This window comes from Sander lucioperca, chromosome 15 (assembly GCF_008315115.2).
Source record: "Sander lucioperca isolate FBNREF2018 chromosome 15, SLUC_FBN_1.2, whole genome shotgun sequence".
Classification (NCBI taxonomy): Eukaryota; Metazoa; Chordata; class Actinopteri; order Perciformes; family Percidae; genus Sander; species Sander lucioperca.
In genome coordinates this window covers 388,590-411,670 of record NC_050187.1, presented here as the reverse complement: position 1 = coordinate 411,670, position 23,081 = coordinate 388,590, and the positions used below count along the sequence as shown (strand labels likewise).

The following is a 23,081-nucleotide window of genomic DNA, read 5'->3' as shown; positions in this document are numbered from 1 at the left end:
TTTGTTCTGAACTGTATGCCCAAATTGTTCATCTGAAGTTGGGTACGTTTGTGGATACACTTCACGAAACAAAAACAGATTGAAAGGCAAGACATTCTCCCCTCGATGTTCTGGCAGCCAAAATAATAACTGCTACGCAGTGTTTATCGCTGCATATATATGACCACGCTTGAATCTCGACTCTAACGATTACCAAATTAAAGCAGATGGTCAAAGTGCTTGAACCACGTGTGCATCTCAGTCAGTCTGTTGTGCCTGCCCTGTATAAAGGAGCGCAGGCTGCAGCCCAGTTCAGGAATTATCAACAAGGCACAGTCTTATGATGCAGGATAACAGAAAAACTACTGGCCAGATTTTCTTAAAACTTGGTGGAAGGGTGTAACATGGGCCAAAGAAAATCCCAATGTCACGGGAGCTGGTGGTTTAAACTTTAACCCTATATGAAGAGAACGGTGTGAGTGGGTGGTTAAGAAAATAAACTGCAGGTCCAGGGATTTAGCTAGCGCTAACCAGAAGGATGGAGTCAACAAATTAAGTTGAAAAGAAGATTAAAGCAGGTCAAACCGCTCGCTGACTGCATAGTCCGCTCCAACAGAGTTCCTCATTCTCGTGAAATGGACAGAGAGGATAAGCAGTCCGGGCGGAGTAACAGTCTCTTTAGAAACTCCACTTTGACACATCACAGTGCTTTCTAAAGTTACTGTGGTGTGTTCCTGATGTCAGCAGCTTTTCCCTCATCACCTTCTCACAGAACTTCATCTAAATTTACTCTCCGTATTCCACCTACAGTTACTGATGTGCCGGCGGCAGTGCTGTTTTATCAAACCAATCACTAAAACAAAGGGGTGGCCAATAAGCAACCATTGAATGTTTATACTTTTCAAAAAAAGTTATTTTCCGCATTTTCTTTGTTTTTCCTGTTCTACGGAAGATGTACTGAACCATGATCCTAAAAACCAAGGTACATACCGAACCGCGAATTGTGTGTACCGTTACCATTGGTACCTCTTAAAGGAATCCTCTTCCATTGAGTTGAATAAGGATTTTTATTTTAAGATAAAAAAAAAACAATGCTTTATACTTAATTCTTAATATAGGCATCCACATTGTGTACTTGAAGCACACATTTCAAAATGTCAAATGTAACTTGAACTTACTGAGAATTACAACTGGGAATTTGGTCTTTTTGGTGAAGTAGATCTGTTTCAGAGATCACACATAGCAGTGGTTTGGCATTACAATGATCAGATGTATGTAATACTGGCACAGTAACTAAGCTTTGGTAATATTAACATGTATCTCTATTGCTGTTTGTCATCGTCTAACAGGCCTGTGATGTTTCCATGTTGTCTGTGTCTGTCATCAGGCTTGAAGTCCCAGTCCAAGCGAGCTCTTTCAACCCCTCCCAGACCTCCATCGAGGAGGGGTCGCGTGATGAGTGACAAGTTGACTGCTTCGTCTGGTGTGGACCCTTCAGCCAAAACCATCAGTGTGCCTGTCTTCCACCTCTACCACAAGCTGCTTCCAGGTACCACATATACAAGTGCAAGCTTAACATGTTGACTCACATCTGGCAGCAGGACATCGAGGGGTCTGAATTAAAATACTGCAACTAAGCAGCCAAAGTTGAGGTAATAATGAAGTGAATCTCCCCTCCAGGTCAGCCCCTTCCGCCTGAGATGACCCTGGCCCAGCTACTGACACTGCTGTACGACCGCAAGCTGCCACAGGGCTACCAGTCCATCAACCTGACAGTCAAACTGGGCTCCAAAGTCATCTCTGACCCTGGCCTTTCCAAGACAGACTCCTTCAAGAGGCTACGCACTGAGAAAGGTACCAGAAACAGTTCCTATGTTTAAATCATTTTCATCCATCCATGGTCGTTCTCTTACCCGGGGTCGGGTCGCGGGGGCAGCAGCTCCAGCAAGGGACCCCAAACTTCCCTTTCCTGAGCCACATTAACCAGCTCCGACTGGGGGATCCCGAGGCGTTCCCAGGCCAGGTTGGAGATATAATCCCTAGTAGCCCCAGTGGCTACTACGCTCCGCCTGCATCACAATTTAATGGAGTTGTACTCCGGGCTTAGCTCACCTCACCTGGTCTTTTCCTCGGGCTGCTTTGGAAGAAAAGCTTTGAGTCTAAAAGGTTGTGGAGTGGTTTTGAGCACAATCTGCTCACTCACGGTCACTCTTCTGTTTACTTCTTTCTCTCAGGGAATTGAAGCTTTTTGATCCTTAGATGTTGCTTTTGTACACTATTCTTGGGATTGTTATATGTTAATGTAGATTTCATGTATGTACAATGGCATATATAAAAAGATTGTGTTATTCAAGTGATGCTGTGCTGAATATTTTGGCATTAGGAAGTGTGTTAATAGTTTAATTTGAAGACATTTACTTGGACTTGCGCTATCCAGTGAGACGGATAATAAAAAACACTGTTGCTGAAGGAGATTTAGTGAGGACAGGTTGTTGCTGGGATCAAACTGCTGACCCTCCTTTAGACAGAAGACAACACTGCCTCTCCACAGATGTGGTGACTCCAGGACTGGTTTATATTTATCTGATTCTGCAGGCTTGAGGGTCAGCTCTAGTCTAGTCGGATTAATTGTTAACGTCAATGTCTTGTTTTGATGCTCTCAGCACTGGTGAATCTGCAGAACTGGTGTCCTGTCCATGATCCATAGTTTCAATTTTAAAACTAGTCTCATTTGTTTGGATGAGTACTGTGATGTATGATTGGGTAATTCGGTATCATAGATGTGGTACTTCAAAGGACCAAATTGAATGTATCGTCGGCGTGTATTTTTTCCTCAGGTGCACAGGTGGAAGTAATGACTCTACTCTGCTTTATTTTAGTGTCCCAGTTACCAAGAGAACCCCTTGCATTTCCTTTTCTTTTTTCTCACCACAAGTGTCTAAAACTTATTTTAAACAGGTAGTCCTGAACCTCTCTGTGCCTGGACCAGCCTAACAGTAATCTAAAAGTTTACTAGTGGGGTAACGGACTGTAGTTGATCTGTACCGATCCACCCCTACGGTTCAGCACGTGTAAACTGTGGATTCATTTCAAAGTTAAACCATCATAGTGTACTGTATGTACAGTTTTAGTGCTGTTATGTGATTGGGTTGCAGCAGTTACCTTCTCTGTGTTTGCATTTCTTTAAACCGATCACAATCGTCTTGGGCGGAATGTGTTTAGCTTCTGTACTGTGAGGTGTTTCCCAGGAAAACGGAATAAAAGAGCACTAAATTAAATCCTTTGCATTTGTTTGAAACACTAAAAAGTGGGCGGACCTGTTGTTGTTAGATCAGTAGGAGGACGAGTGATGAAAGGGAAACGTTGCTGATTTTCAACAGCGCCCAGCCTCCCTTCATGCTGCCAGCTTACCGCCAGCCGAACGCAGCCCTCCATCTGTGCATAGCTACCGTTAGCAGTCCGTGCTGCACTGACACAGAGCGGATAGACGTTTGGCAACGTTTCCCTTGATTGAATTAGCCACATTATTTATTACCAGCCGCAACAGCGTGGTATTGTTTTCATCTAGTCAGCCAGTGTGTTTGTGTCAACACTGTCACAACCACTGTCGCTGCTGCCAGCTAGCTAATGAATAGGGCTGGGACATTATGTGTTTATCCCGATTCAGTTCTTTCACGATGCATGGCTGCCGATTGGATTTGTTTTGCAATTTTTCGTTTATATATTCATATATTGTGATTCTAAAAGTATTGCGATTCAATAGTGTTGAGTATTGTATATTTATTGTATATTGTCTTTTCCTTATTTAACAAAAAACAAATATATCATGAGACATTTCTAAAAACTAAAAGTTTTTTAAGAAGAATGCACATCACATGTCAGTGTGACATTTATTTACTTTGTAAAGAAGAACATAACATGGATCTGCTTTTCCTGCTGTCACTCTGTTCTGCTGGAAACAAATATGATGTAGTCGCCCTCAGCAATACCTTATAAACAGAAAATATTTAGAATATAAATAATTATAAAAAATAAATAGAACAGATTCTAGGGAAAAGAATCAATTTTAAATATCACAATACATATGATTTTCGTTTTTTTTCACATCTCAGTAATAGATGGTGTATATTGCATACAGTATATGACAGACTATGTTCTGCATTAAAACAAACGGTTAAAGAAGAATTGAATTCTCATTTCAGTGATGGGACTCTTCTCCCAGTAGCCTTCAGGTTACAAACACAAACAGTGCTAACAAGTGTCCCAGATGGCAGACAGTGCATGAACATACAACAGGTCCTCTGTTTGCTCTCCTTGCAGTGGACCACTGCGACATGCTGAACAGCTGTCCTGAGGACGAACCAATGGCAGCCAGTGAAGAGTGTCTGGATGCTGCCACTGACGAGTCCCTGCTGGAGACCAACCCCATCCAGTCCCCGCTGCAGGTCTTTGCAGGCATGGGAGGCTTGGCCCTCATCGCAGAGAGGCTGCCCATGCTCTACCCCGATGTCATTCAGCAGGTGCGACTTAAAGCCTGACATAGGCATGTATGATCAAAGCACCATTGCAGTACGGGGGTCAAATAGGGGTAACATCTTCACCAAAGCATGTTCTAAAACAGGTCCCAACTAGAAACCAAGGACAATAAAGTGCACTTCCATTTATTGTGCATTAAACTGTATGGATCTTCATGTGTTACTGTTTTAGACAAAAACAGTAACTAACGTAGTATGTTGTGTTTTCATTTATACACGATGGAATAATTTTTTTGTGACCGGAAAAAACTGTCAGTTCATCAGGTTTGGCAAATACCCTTTACACACCGAAAATCCTTCTCATCAATAATTTGAATTATAGAAATAATTTTAATACTTATTGGGTATTTTGTATCTTTTGTATTTCTTTTAATTCTTTGGCTCTTCCAATATGTTTTGATGCCATTGCTGGTGTTGTATTTGTTGTATTTGTTAAAATTAAGGATGTCACAGATATATTAGTGAAGGACATGTTATTTGCAGTTCAGCTCTCGCACACCAAATGTGCTCAAATTGACAAAAAAATTCTGATTGTTTGTTAGGATGATATTAAAACATATTTTGACCTAACAATCCTAAAAACTATAACATAAATGTTTGGGATCTGTAGCTCAGTAGCTTCTTAAATGTGAATATTTTCATCTGTGATAGTAAACTGAATGTCTTTGGGTTTAGGAGACATTTCATCTTGGGCTCTAGGACAATATGATGGACTTTTTCTTACTATGTTCTGACTTTTTTTTTATGACCAAATGAATAATCATGAAAATAATTGGCGGATTCATCAATAATGACAGTAATTTTTGGTTACACATGAAGTGGAACAGTATTTTATAGTTATAGTATGTAGAGAAGCCAGCCTCCTCACCCTCGGGCTTGAATTGGCCATATCATGAAACTGCAAAGTTCCTGCTTTCCTAAATTCAGCATTGTCTCATATTCCCGGTAACCTTTGCCAAAGTTACCCTCTGTTCTCCCGGATGGCCGTTCACAGGTCAGCGCCCCGGTGGTGGCCTCGGCCACACAGGAGAAGCCCAAGGACAGCGACCAGTTTGAGTGGGTAACTATCGAGCAGTCGGGCGAGCTGGTGTACGAGGCACCAGAATCCATCGCCGCCGAGCCTCCACCCATCAACAAGCAGCAGTCTCAGTCGTCCTCGTCATCATCCTCCTCGGTGCAGACCATGTCCCCCATCCCGGCCCACTCGCTGGCGGCCTTCGGCCTGTTCCTGCGCCTGCCCGGCTATGCAGAGGTGCTGCTGAAGGAGAGGAAGCACGCCCAGTGTCTGCTGCGCCTGGTGCTGGGCGTCACAGACGATGGAGAGGGCAGTAAGTCTGACAGCACTGCACATTACACACATTCCACAGCTCCTAATCCTCTGGTCTTGTGTGTCTCTTGTCGTAAATATTAGTATGTACAACTTTGTAACAGCCCCTACTGCTGCTCATATCATCTAATCTAATGAGTGAGATGGTCTGAGAGGAATCTTATATCAACATTTCTCGCTGGTACTGAGAATACATTGTTAGTGATTGATGTCAGAATATTTTTCCATCTTGGTCACACAGCACATCAGGCCGCAGCTAGAGAGGCACATAAGGAATAACAATTGTCATTATTCACCTAACTGGTGTTTCTGAACATTTAAGCAGACACTCACACTTAATAACTTGCTGTGTCAAGAAATGGGTCACTCACTACAAAGAGTAAAACGATTACATCGCAGAATTACATTGTCATCAGATGATGAAATTTAATATGCATTCCACCTAATGTTATACAACATGATTAATGTATTCAAGTGTTTTTCTCATACAGAATTGAAATTGTCACAGTGTTAAGTATGTTGACTGTGCATTTCAACTTGGGTGCACTAACAGTAAATCCCTCTTAAACCAAACCAGAACAATATGCTCAAATGCCCTTTTTCCACCAAAATGTGCGTGTCTCTATGCAGGTTTTTGGAGCACTGGTAAACCTGCTAAAAATAGCTGATAGCCTCCTTTCCCATTGCCAGAAGACGAGCATGCCTGTTTTTTTTTCTGGTGTGTCACAAACGCACAGGGAAACTAGTGTCGTTAACTTTTCCTGCTACAGCTTTCCGATACAAACACAAAGGGAAAGGGTAATGAGTCTCTCAATTCAATTGTCTGCTTCGGCCTCCTCTTAGGTCATATCCTGCAGTCTCCATCAGCCAACGTGTTGCCCACGCTGCCGTTCCACGTGCTGCGAGCGTTGTTCAGCAGCACTCCTCTGACCACTGATGACGGCGTTCTGCTACGGCGCATGGCTCTGGAGATCGGGGCCATCCACCTCATCCTGGCCTGTCTGTCGGCTCTCAGCCACCACGCCCCGCGCAACCCCAACGCCAGCACCAGTGTGTCTGAGGTAAGGTGCGCACGTGCACACACACACACACACACACACACACACACACACACACACACACACACACACACACACACATACACATATATACACACACACACACATTATCTGGGTGAAACAACTTTAAAGTTGTTGTTTTCACGTGGTATCTGATCAGTGCATCAGATAAGCTTTTTAGGCAGTATCAGAGTCTGTTTTGATACTGGTATGGGAACAACTCTGTCTGTGTTGTTGAGCTGCGAACATTTATGAACTGACGTTTGCTGGCTTGGTTGTGGGAAGCCATTTTCTAGAACCTGCCTAAAAGAGGGTATATATGTTTTGAACCAGGCCTGGCTCGTTTGTTTTGTTGTTGTGGTGACATATCCAGTCTCATGCTTGCGCCCTGTCCCCCCCCTGTGTGGATTTATGGAGTTGTCACAGCTGAGGACGTTGATCATGGGGCAGATGACTTGAATGTGAGCCAAAGACTTGTCACTGTGGTGGTGGCTGTCCTTGAGACCCCCCATCCATGTGCTTCAAATGGAGCACATTTGCTAATGAATGTTATTCAAGAACAGAGAACATACCTACTGTATCTTTTATTCTCTCCAATAGTTGCCAGTGTGCAGTGTTAAATTTTACATACCAGTCAAATGCAGCCTTTGTGTTATTACACAGCCACAGTTTTAATACACTGGCAGCCACTTTCCTTAAAAACATAGAAGGGAAATATCCAAAATAAAGTATAAATGAAGTGGTCAGAAATCCCCAACCTGGACCCATCCTTCTAACCCTGTACATTATCTCATGTCTATGTCTGTGTTGACAGCCGCAGATATCCAGTTGTCACGGTGGGGGGACCACTGAGGAGCAGCAGCTGTACTGGGCTAAAGGAACTGGTTTTGGGACTGGATCCACCGCCTCAGGCTGGGACGTGGAGCAGGCCCTCACCAAACAACGGCTAGAAGAGGAGCACGTCACCTGTCTTCTGCAGGCAAGTCTACCCATCAATGTCACATAGTTTTTAAATCAAGATTTGTAGAAATATGGTGACCCTTTAGCTTTACTTAGGACTTTCAAATTAGCCCATCAACACATTGTGTTATAATACAAACAACATTATTGTGTCTATATTTCCCTGGTTATCTTGCTGAGCAGCTGAATTGCCTTTTGGGTCTTTGTGGCCCTGAAATCTGCCTCTCTGGCAGTGCTTACTCCCAGGCTTTGAGCATGTTGCAGGTGATTACTTTCCAAAGAGTTTGGATCCCTATGGCATGCCACAACTTGAACCATGCCCTTAATATGGGCACTGCTATATTTGCCTTCTGAACAAAATTACCTCAAATGTCTTCATTACGATAAAGGTCAATTTGTCCTGAACAGAGAGTTAGTATTTGGTCCGTAGCCAAGTGTACAATGGTGACAGCATGGTCAGAGACAGAGACTGTCCCAGTTTGGTCCTACTCCAGAGCAGGTCATGTAAAATCTGGACTTACGTGTGTCAATTTAAACAAGGTGGACCAGTTTTATTCGTAATTGGTCTTACAGGATGTCTACATTGTTTTGGATCACTAGGTCTTGGCAAGTTATATCAACCCAGCAGGCTCCAGCAGCCCCCACAGTGCTGATGGCTCTTCAGCAGACAGCAGAGCCCAGAACAGCTCGGCGCTGCCAGCTGTGCTGCAGGAGCTGTTGAGTCAGTCCTGCCTCATCCCTGCCATGTCCTCCTACCTACGCAACGACTCAGGTAGGTTCCCTGTTTTCACATATGAAGGGTAAGACACATCTAGCAAGGCTGAGAACACCGCATTATACATTGGGTTCCACTGGTTGGCTAATCAGAAATGCTTTAAAACTGTGTAATTCAATAGAATAGAGTGGTCACAGAGCACGTATTTAGGTCATTTATGGGTGGCTCTCAAAATCTGATCAAGCAACGGTCAAGTGCTCATTACAGCCATGCGCCTGTCATTTTTGGGTGTAATGTTATGTTGTTATTGGTGGGAGTTAGCTTGCTCGATGGCTAATCAATAACCAAGAAAGAGCTAAAGGGGTTTAGTACCAAAAAGAGAGTTGGAATTTCCAGGTATGTGTGACACCTTTAGCTAACTGATCTGGGCCTGTGGGTGTCCCCCCTATCAAACAGAGCCAAAGCATTGTCATGGAATCTGGCAATGGCACAACATGAAACAAGTGAATGGTTACTGGAGAAAAAGATGTTCTTTGCATCATGGCAGAAAATGGTTTATGGAAAATGTTTTGTGAAAACATAACATGCCACTGGTATTCAAAAGACTTCCATTCCCCACCATGGTCTTTTATTATTTCTATGTAACTTCAGCCAATATATGAGAGACCAGGGTGTGGACCAAAGGAGCTGTCTAAGATGGTGGAGGAGGTTCGTCATTAAGTCATATTAATAAAGATGGCAGCAGCATGCACACACCTGTTTTTTCTTTGTTCCATTACTGTCCTCATCACATCAAATGATTAGACCCACTGATATTCATCTGTTGCTGAAATTGTCTGAATCTTGTTGTCTGTGGATTTCTGCTCATGAAATGAGGTGCTGCCAGCTGGTGGCCTTTGATGCTGCCATAGTGGATTTGGATGACTCTGGTCTTTGATCTCAATGATAACTGCATAGCCTCTCTAGTTCTGGATTATAGGTGTGTGTGTGTGTGTGTGTGTGTGTTTTCCTGGGTGCTTTTAAGCATGTGTGTGCAGGGGCGGAGCCAGATGTTATAAACATTCGGGGCTCAGCCCAAACCTGTAGGGGGACATGCTCCATATACAGCAGCTCTCTCTGTGTCTCTCAATTTCAATTTTCAATTTCTCTCTCTCTCTCTGTCTCTCTCTCTCTCTCTCTCTCTCTCTCTCTCTCTCTCTCTCCCCCTCCCTCCCTCTCTCTCTCTCTCTGTCTCTCCCTCCCTCTCTCTGTCTCTCTCTCTCTCTCTGTCTCTCCCTCCCTCTCTCTGTCTCTCTCTCTCTCTCTGTATCTCCCTCCCTCTCTCTGTCTCTCTCTCTGTCTCTCTCTCTCTCTCTTTGTGTGTGTGGATGGTGGTTTGTGGCTAAAAGAAACAGCAGATGGAGCTACAGCATCTGAGGCTGAGGCAGTGCATGTCTTACTGTTAAATCCCACTCAAGTCCCAGTAGTATACGTTTAAACTGAGACACCATCCAATCATTTTTTTTTTTCATACTCAAGAATGAAAAGACTAGTCCTTCCACTTTGATTAGTTCTTGTCATGTCATAGTTTTGTTGTAATTAGTGTTCTCAAAGGTTTTTTCAGAGTGATGTAGGAGTGTGGAGTCTTTAATAAGAGCTTGTTGTCTCAGTGCAGTACAATATGATCCGTATATCTTTAACTCTGTGGGTTCAATGCTGTGTAGGTGTAAGTTGTGTGGTGCAGCTGTAACCAGCGTTATTTTGCACATGCTCAGTAATCCTTCAGTCAGTCAGACCTCTGGCTGAGCAGCAGAGCTCTCGGTACACAATGGGGTTCAGCACCGGTCAGGTCAGTCCACTGCTTCTATCCTGCCTTGGCTCCTCAGGGACCTGCTGGTTATTGGTGCTGGGCTGACCCTTTGTAGTCTGGCTGCAGCGGAGCTTAAAACTACTCTCTCATGGTTGTCACATTTAAGCCACAGAGTGAGCAAAGGAACAAACCACAAACAGTACTTTAGTCCATTACCAGGAGGGTGTGCAATATGGAAAAGGAAATGGCATCTGATTCTGTTAGATTTTTTTTTGAAGCTTATTTCTCTAAACAATTTTAGTAGAACTTTCCTCCAATAATGTAAACGGGAAACAAAGTTAACAGGAATTAACTCAAGGTCCACTTACTTGCTTTTTCTGACGCTTTCAACTTCATCTCATCAGCTCCATACTCTAGTGTAGACACTGTGATGTGGTTAAAAGCTTTTCATACAAGCTAGTAATGGACCTTGAGTTAAGACACACTTTTTTTTCGGGTCAAACTACTACTACAATTTTGGCTGACTCTCAATGAGTTAAACTTCTATCTCTTTTGACAAAATAATCTTATCTCAAGATTGAGTCAACTCAACCTATAAATTGAGATTCATTTGTCAAACTACTGCAGCTTTTCTCTCTCGCATATGAATGCAGCCACATAGCCAAGCCAACTATCCAGCTATCTGTTTTAGGTGGCTGAGCTATAAAATCTGAAGTTGGAAAAAAGGAAATGCATTTCAATATATCGCAGAATATTGCAATATGTTTAAAATCGCAATAATATGGTATCGTGATGATATCGTAATGTGAGGCCTCTGGTGATTCCCACCCCTAGCTACAGCTGTAGTGATCCAGGGGTGAAATCCTAATGCAGTCATTATCCAGAGAACTATTCCTAGCAGTTTCCATTTGTTCTCTGTGTTGAGTTTGGATAGAACTGATTCCATGCAGTAAGAGACCTGCAGATCTTAGCGTCAGTGTTTCTACCCTCCCATTACCACTGTGTGCTGTGGCTTGTCAGCCCAGAGCCAGTTGCAGCTGAATGTGTGCCACCTCTTTGTGCCTAATGCTCTTGGAGTATCTCTGTGTGCATGCTAGTGTATGCTAATATGCCCCTGGTCTCATAATTAAATAACAGCTGATAAAAAGCATTGTGAGTGTTGTAATTGGTCCTCATTATCTGGTAAATGCCCCTGACACACAGTTACATGTGTGTGAGTGCTATATGAAGTTAATAGCCCCTTGTTTGATTATGTATCACCACATGCTCTGTTGAAGCATAGCCTTACTGATGACACATTTTTCTTTTTAAAAGCTATGCATTTACCACTCAATTCAATAACAAATGCCATACTTCTGTGCTAACTAGCTCGTTGCATGTAGCTAATTAGTCATGATGCATTCAGTGGAATGAAATGTGGAGGCATCGGACCACCTTATGTATGAGAGCCAGTTGCCCAGAAGCTCTGAGCTGTCAATAAATGTCACCTGACCTGACAGCCTGCCTGCTTCTCCAAATTGCTGGTAGTGGGTAAAAGAAGAAGAGCTTCTGTTTAATGGAGTGTGTGTACATGTTATCGTCTGCATTGGTTGCAGTTTGCATGGCTGGTCAGAAAAAGAGTGACGCCATGTTGTTGCCTTTGCTTTTGAGCACACATATCACCATCTCTGGTTAGTTTGTTCTAAATTTGATATAAGATTTCCACTAGAGCCTGACCCTTTAATAATCAGCAGCCCAAATTATCTGCAGATATTAGCTTATCACAGATATATTCTATGTTTGCATAATATGGCTAATGTGTAAAAACAAATGCAAAAGTGGGAAACCTATGTTAAGAAACCGTGTCACCATCACATAGTTTGTCTACCAGAGATTACTGACAGATGTATTTTTAAACTATAAAATGACCCACTCACCGCAAATCTACCAAACATACGGGATCCATACCAAATATGTTTTTGTAATTTGTGTTCATGTAAAACAAACAAGATGTTGTGTAACAAATATTGGGCAATATACAGTACCAGTCAATAGTTTGGACACACTTTCTCATTCACTTGAATGGGAAAGCGTGTCCAAAGTTTTGACTGATACTGTATTGTAATAGGATTTTTTTGAACTCTCACAATAAGCTGCCTCCTTCAGATCTGTGGAGATCAGGAGGCTCCTGAGCTCCCTGAGGAACAGAAATCCCTGAATAAACCTGCTCTTCTTTACTCAACCATACACCCTGTTGGCTTTCTAAGTAGAAGTGTACATTGGTGTAAGTCGGTTCGTATCAATCAGGTGAGCACAAAAGCTGAAATTGTTCCATTACTCCTGACACCTCTCAAGCACCCCACAGAGCTGGTAAAACTCAGAAACCAGAGCTCTTTGTACACAAATACTCTGACCCAGTTTAGGCTACATCAGCACTAATACGTTTTCACTTTTAAATGGCATTTTGAAACAAAAACGATCTCCGTTCACACAAGCCTTTTAGGCTCTGTATCAGAAATGACAACGCATATCACATAACCATTCAGATACACCAGGTGTAAACAGGAAGCAGATTGTCTGACGTTACTCTGTGGTTGAAAATCATGGATGTAGAAGTTGAAAACACAGAAAATACTTTGGAGAAAGAACAACATTTGTGAAAAGTAAGAGCAGGGATTTATCATCTTGCAGCAATGACGAGGCGTAAATGTAGAAAAAAATATTCAATTTTTAACCAAAACATAAAAGTGTAGATGTAGCCTTAAACACAAGAGAACCAAGGAACTTGACAATTAATAGTTCAGGTCTGTAGTTAACACTGACGTAGGTGTGGGGGGATCAAACACTTGGTCTCTCTAGACGGGATTAAATTCACTGCAACACCATTATCACCCCACCTCCCTTAGAGAAATAAAGCCCTCCTACCTGGAGCCTCATTTCTCCCAACTACCACCAACACTTTTTATTTGCCCTTTAGTCTTACCTTGCCTACCAGCACTCAGGCCTTTATTTCTAGCTGCTGTTCCCCCTTCAGCCCCATCAGCGTAGCTCCACATTAATCATCTGTGCCTTGGCTAAGCCTTTTGGGATACATTACAGTTTCCCACCGTCGCTTGGCACTCCATCACAGGAAGCTAAGCCATTAGAGCAGGTAATACCTTTGAATGTCACCACAGTACTAATTTATCTTAATTGAAGAATTAATTTCTTGCGTGTTTTGTTTGACACTAATTGGTTTCTAGATCTGATGTGGGATTTTTTTATGTTTGTATTATATTTAGCATTACATCCCTTCCATTCGGCACCTTGATTGTCCTTTTTAAGATTTAAAGTAAATCTCAGCAGCAGCAGGCGACACCACTTAGGTAATGGCTATTTTGGTCCATCAATCATGTTGAGTGGGCGTGCGCATGATGTTGGAGGGTAATCTGAACATGACTGGCTTGTTGGAGGGTGGTTGGTAATGATTCATCACTCCAGATGTGATAGAGACCATGGGGAACAGAAGGCGATCCGTGCACTGCTGGACAGCCGTTGGTGTGTTTACGGAGCTCCCCTGCCGTTGAATAAGTGTGTCTGTGTGAACAGTGGGGTTTCATTAGTAAAGGCTTCGGATTATTTGTTCAATTTTTCATTTACAATTTCAGAGATTACGCAGCCTGGTAAGAAAAGAATGTTTTTGACAGAAGTGCTTGACCTCATGCACAGAAAAGGAGTTCTATGTACAGACTCAAACACACCTTCATTCATTACCACTTCTTCCCTGTGGATTTGTAATTTATTGCTGCTCACCCGTGGAAATGTTGTTTTTATTACCACAGGCTTTTCTCCTTCCAGTTGAAATGGGTAGGTAGGCTCTTTCAAGTGAGTGGGGGTAGGAGGTGGGGTGCCACCACCAGTGATCATCATTGTAATTACCAAAGTCATGGTGTGCTTCTTCTCCCTGTCTGTGGCTTTCAGTTGGGATGTAGCATGCATCAGCCAGCAGGGGCAAACCTTTTTTTATACGATTACGAACATACAACCATAAAGATGCCTTCTGATTCCCAATCGGCTTCTGAGAAGCCTAACTTTTCATTAAAGCATGACTCCTACTGCTGCATATGTAATTAAATAACCCCTGTGATGATCCTCCCTCTTTCGCGGTTATCCTTTCACACTCACTGTTTGGGCTTTCTCACAGATAAGGCTCAAGGATATCCTTATTGATATGCTTTGATGTTTATTGTTTAAATATCCCCTATTGCACAATACATCTAGACTTTATTCAAATATACTGTATATAAAAAGCCTTTTTGATACACGAAAAGGATTGGTGACACTACCCAGTAATAAACATGAACAAATCAATCAAGAGAATCTTCCAACCCCCCCTCCCACTCAGGAACTTCAAAATATGGACAGAGATGCAGAATAGAAGGATAGGCCCGGTTTCATCTTACATGTAAATCAGCTACATGATTTAATGACAAGTTAATCTCATTCTTTTATTTCTTGCTGATGTAACAGTGCTCTTTTTATTAAAAAACATCTCCCCTTTTTAGGGTTTTCACATTTTGGAGGTTTCTTAAAGTAACATTTCTTGAAATTCATCCTCAACATGAGTTGTTGCACATTTTTTCCTAAATAGAAATTGGTGTATTGTTGATGGTCATTATTTGTGGGTTGAGGGCATTTTTAAAACGGCAGGTATTTTTGGTGATGACAGTACTGCCCAGAGCCACGTTTCTTGGCAAGGGAACTAGGGACCCTGAAGTTACAGTCAAACATTTTTTGCCCGAAGACTGATTAGATATTAGTTAATGGCCGATTAATCTGGCTGATTAATGCCATTTTTACATAATCTGCATCGGCAAATGCCTGTGTTCACAAGGCAGACATATCTGCAAGCAGCCTTGTCAGTGTGGCTGCTGCAGAACAAAGTTAGCGCTCCCCCTTGTGTCAGTCTCTCCATTGTACGGGCAGACTTCAGCGTCACGGTAGCCTTCAACCAGTTAAACTAACTCACAGGGCTCGAGGTGTAACTGAACATTTTCAAAATGTTTGTCAGTTTTCAGAACTATGCTGCGAGTTACGCTACAACTAAACAGATACAATGCGAACAATAACTTATATAATATTCATTTAAGTTCAACAATGTTGTGTCTCGTTTGTTATTATTATTAAATTGTTTTATTTTATCAGATGCAAAAAAACATCAACATGATATCAGCATTAAATATCGGCCATTCACCGCCCTGCTCTCTAAATATTGGCATCGGCCATTGAAAAACCCATATAGGTAGACCACTATTGGATATGGTGGCAAATAGTGTCTTCAGGGAAGCTTCTCAGCATCTCTTACTTCTCTCTCTGCTTTTAATCATGTTGCCTAAAAGCCATTCAATGCCAGTAGCAATTACAATCCCACCAACTTAAAAAATAAGTACAAATAAATGGAAAGCCTCAGTGTTGTCCACAAGACTGTCTTGTTTGGCTAATCTTTCCAGTAAGTTCAGCAGTCCAAGAAAATGAGATCAAGTGGAAGTTTGTATTTCCTATCAGGCCACAGGGGGGTCAGTCCTGGCTGGGTGTTTGCTCATGTCCATCTGGCTCTGCTCACCCTGGTCCCAGCATATCCCTGTTTCTGCCATGTTTTCCAGCCCTTTGTTATCTCCCCGGCTCATGGCTGTGACTTGGCAGTATGGCTTCTTTGTCTTCAGCCTTATCCAGTCTGTCCAGTTTCCTCCTCCTCTCTCTGGGGAAGATATTCATGTCACTACTGTACCCAACACGTGTCACTTTCTAATTGACCTGTCCTTCCAGACTGCTCACTTCCTCCTTTTTTGAGGAAGTCTTTTCTGATGGCAGTCCTTTATGCTTTGGCACTTCACAGTGTGGTGTAGATGTAAACAACAACAATTACAAAGAGGTTAAGGAATGTGCCAATGATGCCTAACATGGCCAAGATGGACTCCTCCTGCTCCTCCTTGACCTCCAGTGCCTGCACATCCTCAAGGGTGATGACTGTGGTGCCCATGATCCTGATGCTGACCTAACCTGGCAGGAGGACACTTATCTGGAATAAAATGAAATTATGGAGACCATGTCAGAAGTTGTCACACATGCATAGAAAGCAACAACAGAAGTTCTAATTCAGGTCTGAATTAGCACGCTGCTTCCAAGGCTTAGCATTGCGTCTTTTGTCCTCCTGCTAATCTACCAGTTTTTGCACAAATCACAGTTCGAAACAGCTCTGGGTAAGGGCAGCCCTGCCAACGTAATCCTCCCACCAGAAGGAAATCAATCGTTAATCAAACCAAACAATGGCCATGCAGAGCGGAGAGGAGATTAGTCTGTGAACACCAGTGTTTATGAGCTGTCATAGCTTAAAGCCAAGCTGCTTGACAACAGCGAGCTCGTAGTCAGCTCTCACTCAGCCTCATCCTGGGATTATCTGCAATCAAACTGTTAAATTACCACCAGTAACGCTCAGTGGCGTTCACCCATGTCAAAATAAGCATGATTTATTGCTGCCATTTGGAGCCCCCTTACACCCTCACCTCTTTTCACATGCCATTAATGATTAACCACCCCTCACCCCAGGTCCTTGTAAGTAGTTATTCTAAGCACAATTCCCACCTTCCCTATGGATGAGTCTTAGAAGGTAAGGAGCAGGAGATGGTGTTGTCTCCAAGAGAAATGTGTGAGCAAAAAGGTAAACAGGATCATTCTTGGCTCAGGCTCATATGGGAATGGAATACAATCGTGCTCATCCCCTTGAACTCTCATGTCAACATGCAGTATAGATGTTACTAAATTCACTGGAATTCAAGACATAAACGACGGTATAAAGAAAAAGTGGCTTACCCTAAGGCGTCTAAGGTGTAAGACGCCATAATCCAGCATGCTTTTGGGATCTTCAGTGGAAAACCATGGCGTTAAAGGCATGCTACATGTGGAGAGAGGGAGAAGGGGGGAGAGAATGGCTATGTAGCCACAGTCCCAGTGCCTGCGAGCGACAGACAAAGTGACGGAGAGAGGAATAGGAGGTAGCAGTGCCACGGTGACTTTGCCGTGCTCAGCAGCGCTTCCAGTGAAAACCTTCTTGTGTCACTTCTCCACTCCTCCAGTTAATAGCGCCACCTCTCAGGTTCAGCAACCCACCCCCCCCCCAACTTCCCTTTTGATTAAGTTCCCCCTCACAAGTCTTTGTAGTCTGTTTTTATCAGCGGATTTACATTTCTGCTGCTAAAGCACTAGCAGCCTCTTTTGAGGGGCGAGGAGATACCCTCTCCCCATTTGCCCCTACCGTTCCTCCCATCCTTTCTGTCTACTTTCTCTCTTGAGTTCCCTGTCACTCCTTTTCCGAAACTCCTCCACACAACGTCTCAACCTCCCTCCCCAGCTTATCAGTAAATCTACACACACCCTCGTTCTGTAGTGTCCCTTCCTCTTGCTTGCTACTCCTCTGGGGAACAGTGCAATTAGTGCCTTTCAAAAAAGCCTCTTGCCCATCACTGAAGCCCCCATGCCAACACTGTGCATGATTATGTCTGTGGATTAGTTGATAATGTCTCGGTGACACCCAGCCTCCGCTGAGCTAGGTAAGAATGGGCACGTCCCTGAATTAGTAGAGTCTGGCATGTGATATTCCAGAAGAGGAGAAAAAGCTGTAAAATCCCATGGAGCAGACGTCTGTAGAGAGGCAAAGGCAGCAGCAGACAGTCGCCATGGCAAAATGGATCTACATCTACTGCCAGTGACAGCAGTGTTACGCTAGGTCTCCAACGCCAGTTAGTCTCCGTGGGAGGAATGTGCATTGCATAACCAAGCAGAATGATGGCGAGGGAGGGAGGACGGATTCTGATGGCCGTGGCAATGAAGGAGAACGACAGGGGGGAGAGGGAGGTAGAGGGGAGGAGGAGGGAGGGGTAAACGACATTACTCATGCTTACTGTTGTCTTCTCTCCCACTGCTGTGGGGGCTGGTGGAGCACACACCCGTGCAGCTACCGCCTAAAAAACACAAAAACAAAAAAGGAGGTGAATTCAGCCCCACCGTAGCACTCTGCTCTCAGTTCAGTCGAGCCCATCATGAGCTGCTGTTATTCTGGCAGACCTGGGGAGAGGGGAGGAGTGCAGGAGGAGGAGAGGGCAGCAATAGGCAGCTGGGAAATAAAGTGGTTGAGGTTGGGTGGAAGACAAAGGGAGAGGCAGTGGGAAGATGTGGGGGTCTGTGCGTGCAGTTTGATATTTATCTCCAAATGCCTGCTGAGCTGTCTTTGCTCTTCTTTTGCCTTTAACCCCCCCCCCCCCCCCACACACACACACACACACACACACACACACATACACATACACACTTTTCTTGCCTTTTTATTTCCTAATTATACCTCTCTGTGCTATACCCTCTGCTCCTCTGCTTTGTGAAATCTACATCACGATCTACGTTAGCACCAAGTTTAGTTACTTTTGGTTAGTTTCTGCCAGCTCCATGCTGAATTGTTGTGTATGTCTGTCAATGTCTGATCCGGTCAGCTCATTTCTCCCAGCATTATGACTCACTCTCATGTCTCTCTCCTTCTCTCTCCCTCACATCATCCTTGGGTTTTATTTCTGTTCAGGTGGGCTCAAATGTGCTCCTTCAGCCATAAGCCCAGGATAATGCCTTGTATGTACAAGATCCATTTAGTTTGGAAGTCAACAGGGCGGTGCCTGCTGGACAGGTATCACAATTATTGTTTTGATGTTGACATCATAACAGCTTAGTAAACAGACCTCAACATTCATAATGACTTAAACAGGCTTTAAGAGCTAATTAACTGAGACAGTGTGGCATTGTTCATGCTTGATTAATGCCATTTATGTCTCAAACTCCATTCTGCATGCTCTTCTTGCCACAGCAAATAATCACCGACAAACAGCAGGATTGAACTGCTCTTCAAGAGTTACAGGTTTACAATAGACAACCATAGATCAGAGCCAAATTTAGTGTAAAAAGAAGTGAACACTATGAAGACATTGTCTTTATAGTGTTCTTCTTTTTACTTAGGTTTTTATACAAAAAAGTAAAAAATCAATTTCAAAAATTAAGGCCAGAATAGACTGTGGCATTCAGCTTACACATCCAAAAAAGTTTTCCTTTTGTAGTCTTTTGAGACTATCACCTCTTAATGACCATGGCTTAACAGAACCCACTAGTTAACCATTGGTGATAGGATAACTAGGGCAGGAGGGCTCCAACTAACCATTTGTTTTCCTTTCTTCTGAAAAATAATTGTGAAACATCATATTTTCCCAAAGCCCACTGTGACATGTTTGGATGTCTTTTTTTTTTTTTTTTTTTAGACCAATAGTCCAAACATTAAAGATTTTGAGATTACATGGCCAGGTTGGCTCAGTGGTAGAGCAGGCGCACATATACTGAGAGGCTTATGCCTCGACGCAGAGGTCCAGGGTTTGAGTCCGACCTGTGATGATTTCCTGCATGTCTTCCCCCTCTCTCTCCCCTTTCTCACCTAGCTGTCCTATCCATTAAAGGTGGAAAAGCCCAAAAAATAATCTAAAAAAAAAAAAGATTTTGAGATTACTAGGGGTGGCCCAAATAGTAGACTATTCTGCTATTTGATCTAAGGAGTCGGTTTCGACTGCCAATCTCATTCTGATTGTTCCATTTGGCTATATGGGGGTGCTGAATGTCTACATTTCACATAGAATTGCTTTGTTTCTCCCAGTAAATCATGATATAACGCCTATTTTGTAATACATGTATTAGGGTTAGGGTTAGTAGAGCGCTAAATATGTTTTGAAATTTATGAAAGGTTGTTCTCATTAAGTGTCGCTTCACTCTTTTGTTTCCCTTCTGTCTGTGGATTGCTACACTTGGTGGAAATTTAATTAGGGCCAGAAGTTCTGTTTACCACTATGAAAAGCAACGTCTGTTCTGTCTATTTTTCTATATACATCTTAAATGGAGTGGGCAAAAATACAACTGCCAACTGGTGGCGCCGGGTGCATATTGACTTTTTTGTCTGTGTGGAAAAAATGCAAGCCAATTTTGCAAATGAAAAGAATATGATTCAACTATCAGTTGACTACAGACAAGACTAAGAGTTGACTAAGAAACCCAAAAGATGTATTGTTTTGTTTACACATTGAAGAACACTAGCCTAGAAATCTAGACCACCCTGGCGGCAGCAAATGTAATTTGCAGCCAGGGTGGTCTAGCAATTCTCCGTTGGCTTACGAGCTGAAAAAAACAAGTTATGGTCAGGCCAATCACATCGTATATAGAGTCTGTGGGCGGGCTTAACATAAGGACGGCAGAGTTGCGACGGTTCCGCGTGAATTCCCTGTTACTTGAAAACAAAGAAGATGGCTGCTGCTGCTGACGAACAGCGGTCTTTGGAATCGGCTTTAGCCACGACTCTGGAAGACTTGGAGTTAAGCACTGAAGTCCTTCTTAAAAAAGGAAGATGTGTTTGGAGTTTTGCCGACCGGATACGTTTAATCCATCAACTAGCGTTGCTCTGGTTGGTTGTAGCGCTATCCTATTGCGTGCAGAGGGAATTTGAAAGACAACCGTTTATCCCGCCCCTCGGATTGAGCCCTGCCAATGGGGAGTTCCCAGACCCAACATCTGGATGTGGGTCTGGTTTGTCAGGCTAAAGAAACATATGAACAACACTGAAATCCTGAAACTGTAATTATTGTGAAATATGCTACAGTACTGTGAAATATATTGGTGGCACCACCAACCTCGCTACTCTCCATTGTCTCAGTGGCCAAATCTTTTTTTCTTTTCTTTTTTGTTGTTGATTGTTTTTGTGCAGGACCAACCAGACTACACAAAATGGTTACCAACAGCCAAAATCCATCAAGCCCCAGACTCAAGGTGTTTTAATGCTTAATTCAGCTGTGATGGCTTCACCATCAAGAATAATAATCCTCTGATTTAGCCATAATTTGTGTGTTATTTAGACCCATGGTGTATGTTGACAGTGCTTGTTTATGGGAGTTTACGCCTGCATAGATCATAAGAAAGGTATCAGCCATGAACAGATCAGAAGTGTATTGGATAACCTCTAGATGATACCATTAGTTAAACATTTATTGGCATCATCTTTGATTTCAGTACTGGATATCAGATTGTTGCATCCCTTGTTGTCTGTCCATCTGAATTGGCCAGCTTAACATCATCAACCCTGCCTCCATCCCGCTCTCAGTATCACCAGGCAGACCAATGGTTTATAGTTTCACTATTATCTTGACCTCAGGGGTAATAGAGCGCTGCAGCTGAATTGGCGGTCGGTAAAACAACGATTCTGCGATAATGATCTTTCCTCCACGCTCCCATCTTCACAACCCCATCACATCTTCACTACCTGCTAGTTATGAATGCTGACCAGATGAAGAAGGGATGAGCCTTCAGCAGCTGAATGTTTGATAAATACATAGGCCACTGGCTACATTTACACCTAACCCTTGATAGATAGATAGATAGATAGATAGATAGATAGATAGATAGATTAGGGCTGTCAAAATAACGCGTTCATTTCGATTAATTAATCTGAGAAAAAATAACGCGTTAAAACAAATAACGCAGATTAATCCATTCCAGCCGTTCTAGCCACCATTGGACTGTAAAATGAAGGAGGGAGATGAGAATGTGCTGCCTGGATCATTAACTGGAACATTTACTTGTAAAAATCTTCTTCCTGCCAACCCTGGCTACCGAAATCTGGAGCCACTGATATGTCTGCTCTTCTCTCTGATGCTCTGAAGACGATACAGGCAACACAAACACCGCTGCACGGGACGCTAGTTAACACTATACTCAACAGCAGCTAACGTTAGCCTGCCGCTAGCTAGTTAACACTATACTCAACAGCAGCTAACGGTAGCCTACCGCTAGCTAGTTAACACTATACTCAACAGCAGCTAACGTTAGCCTACCGCTAGCTAGTTAACACTATACTCGACAGCAGCTAACGGTAGCCTACCGCTAGCTAGTTAACACTACACTCAACAGCAGCTAACGGTAGCCTACCGCTAGCTAGTTAACACTATACTCGACAGCCTTAGACAGTATGTCGACAGCAGCTAACGTTAGCCTACGGCTAGCTAGTAGCTGGTGTTTACTGATTAAACACAGTTAAAATGCTGACAGCTAACTCTAAACGGTGTAAAGTTTGACTGTGTTTTAGCCGTCGGAAAAACAACACAGACGGTGCGTTCAATGAAACTGGTAAACTACAGCCTCGTGGTGCATTTGAAGTTATTGTAAATGTCCTTTTCCCACCTGGTGGTTGTTTTTGTCGTTCAACAGCAATTTACTAGTAAAATAAGTTATTGTTATACATTATTATTAAATCATTTAATTTTACCATTATGGCTTTTTTAATCGATAGACAGCCCTACTATATATCTCTATCTATCTATCTATCTATTATCTATCTATCTATTATCTATTATATAATATATTTTATATATATATATAATATTTTAAGATGTCAATATCACAGCAACAATTATTTTGTAACAGGAAGGCATATAAAACGTAACGCCTTACCTTTTTCATTGTATTTGAGGGCATACACAAGCTGAAACACTTAATGTTTTCACTGTAAGGGTCCAGCAAACAAAATGCTCTTAAGCTTTTAGCCTCTGTGACTCTTATTGGCCAGTCAGTAGAGATACCAACACCTCCAATATGGTTTATATAATAAGGTTTTGTAATAATTAAAAACTAAAATGAC

The 23,081-nt window shown here is 42.7% G+C and overlaps 1 protein-coding gene and 1 long non-coding RNA gene across 5 annotated transcripts in view; one reads left to right on the top strand and one right to left on the bottom strand.

Annotated features, from left to right (window-relative positions):
• birc6 (baculoviral IAP repeat containing 6) overlaps positions 1–23,081 on the top strand; it is a 149,237-nt gene that overhangs the window by 89,054 nt on the left and 37,102 nt on the right. For 3 of the 4 annotated variants that reach the window (XM_035992589.1, XM_035992590.1, XM_035992588.1), the window contains 7 exons: positions 1,367–1,528; positions 1,660–1,833; positions 4,276–4,499; positions 5,509–5,842; positions 6,685–6,902; positions 7,714–7,878; positions 8,460–8,631. In XM_035992589.1, coding sequence (XP_035848482.1) covers positions 1,367–1,528; positions 1,660–1,833; positions 4,276–4,499; positions 5,509–5,842; positions 6,685–6,902; positions 7,714–7,878; positions 8,460–8,631 — 1,449 coding nt within the window. The remainder of the gene's footprint in view (positions 1–1,366; positions 1,529–1,659; positions 1,834–4,275; positions 4,500–5,508; positions 5,843–6,684; positions 6,903–7,713; positions 7,879–8,459; positions 8,632–23,081) is intronic. The other variant, XM_031299978.2, reaches the window with a different exon arrangement.
• LOC118493251 lies at positions 15,389–18,383 on the bottom strand. The gene is made up of 2 exons (XR_004895247.1): positions 17,192–18,383; positions 15,389–16,400 (listed from the first exon to the last, which is right to left on the bottom strand). It is a non-coding gene; the product is annotated as an uncharacterized LOC118493251 (long non-coding RNA).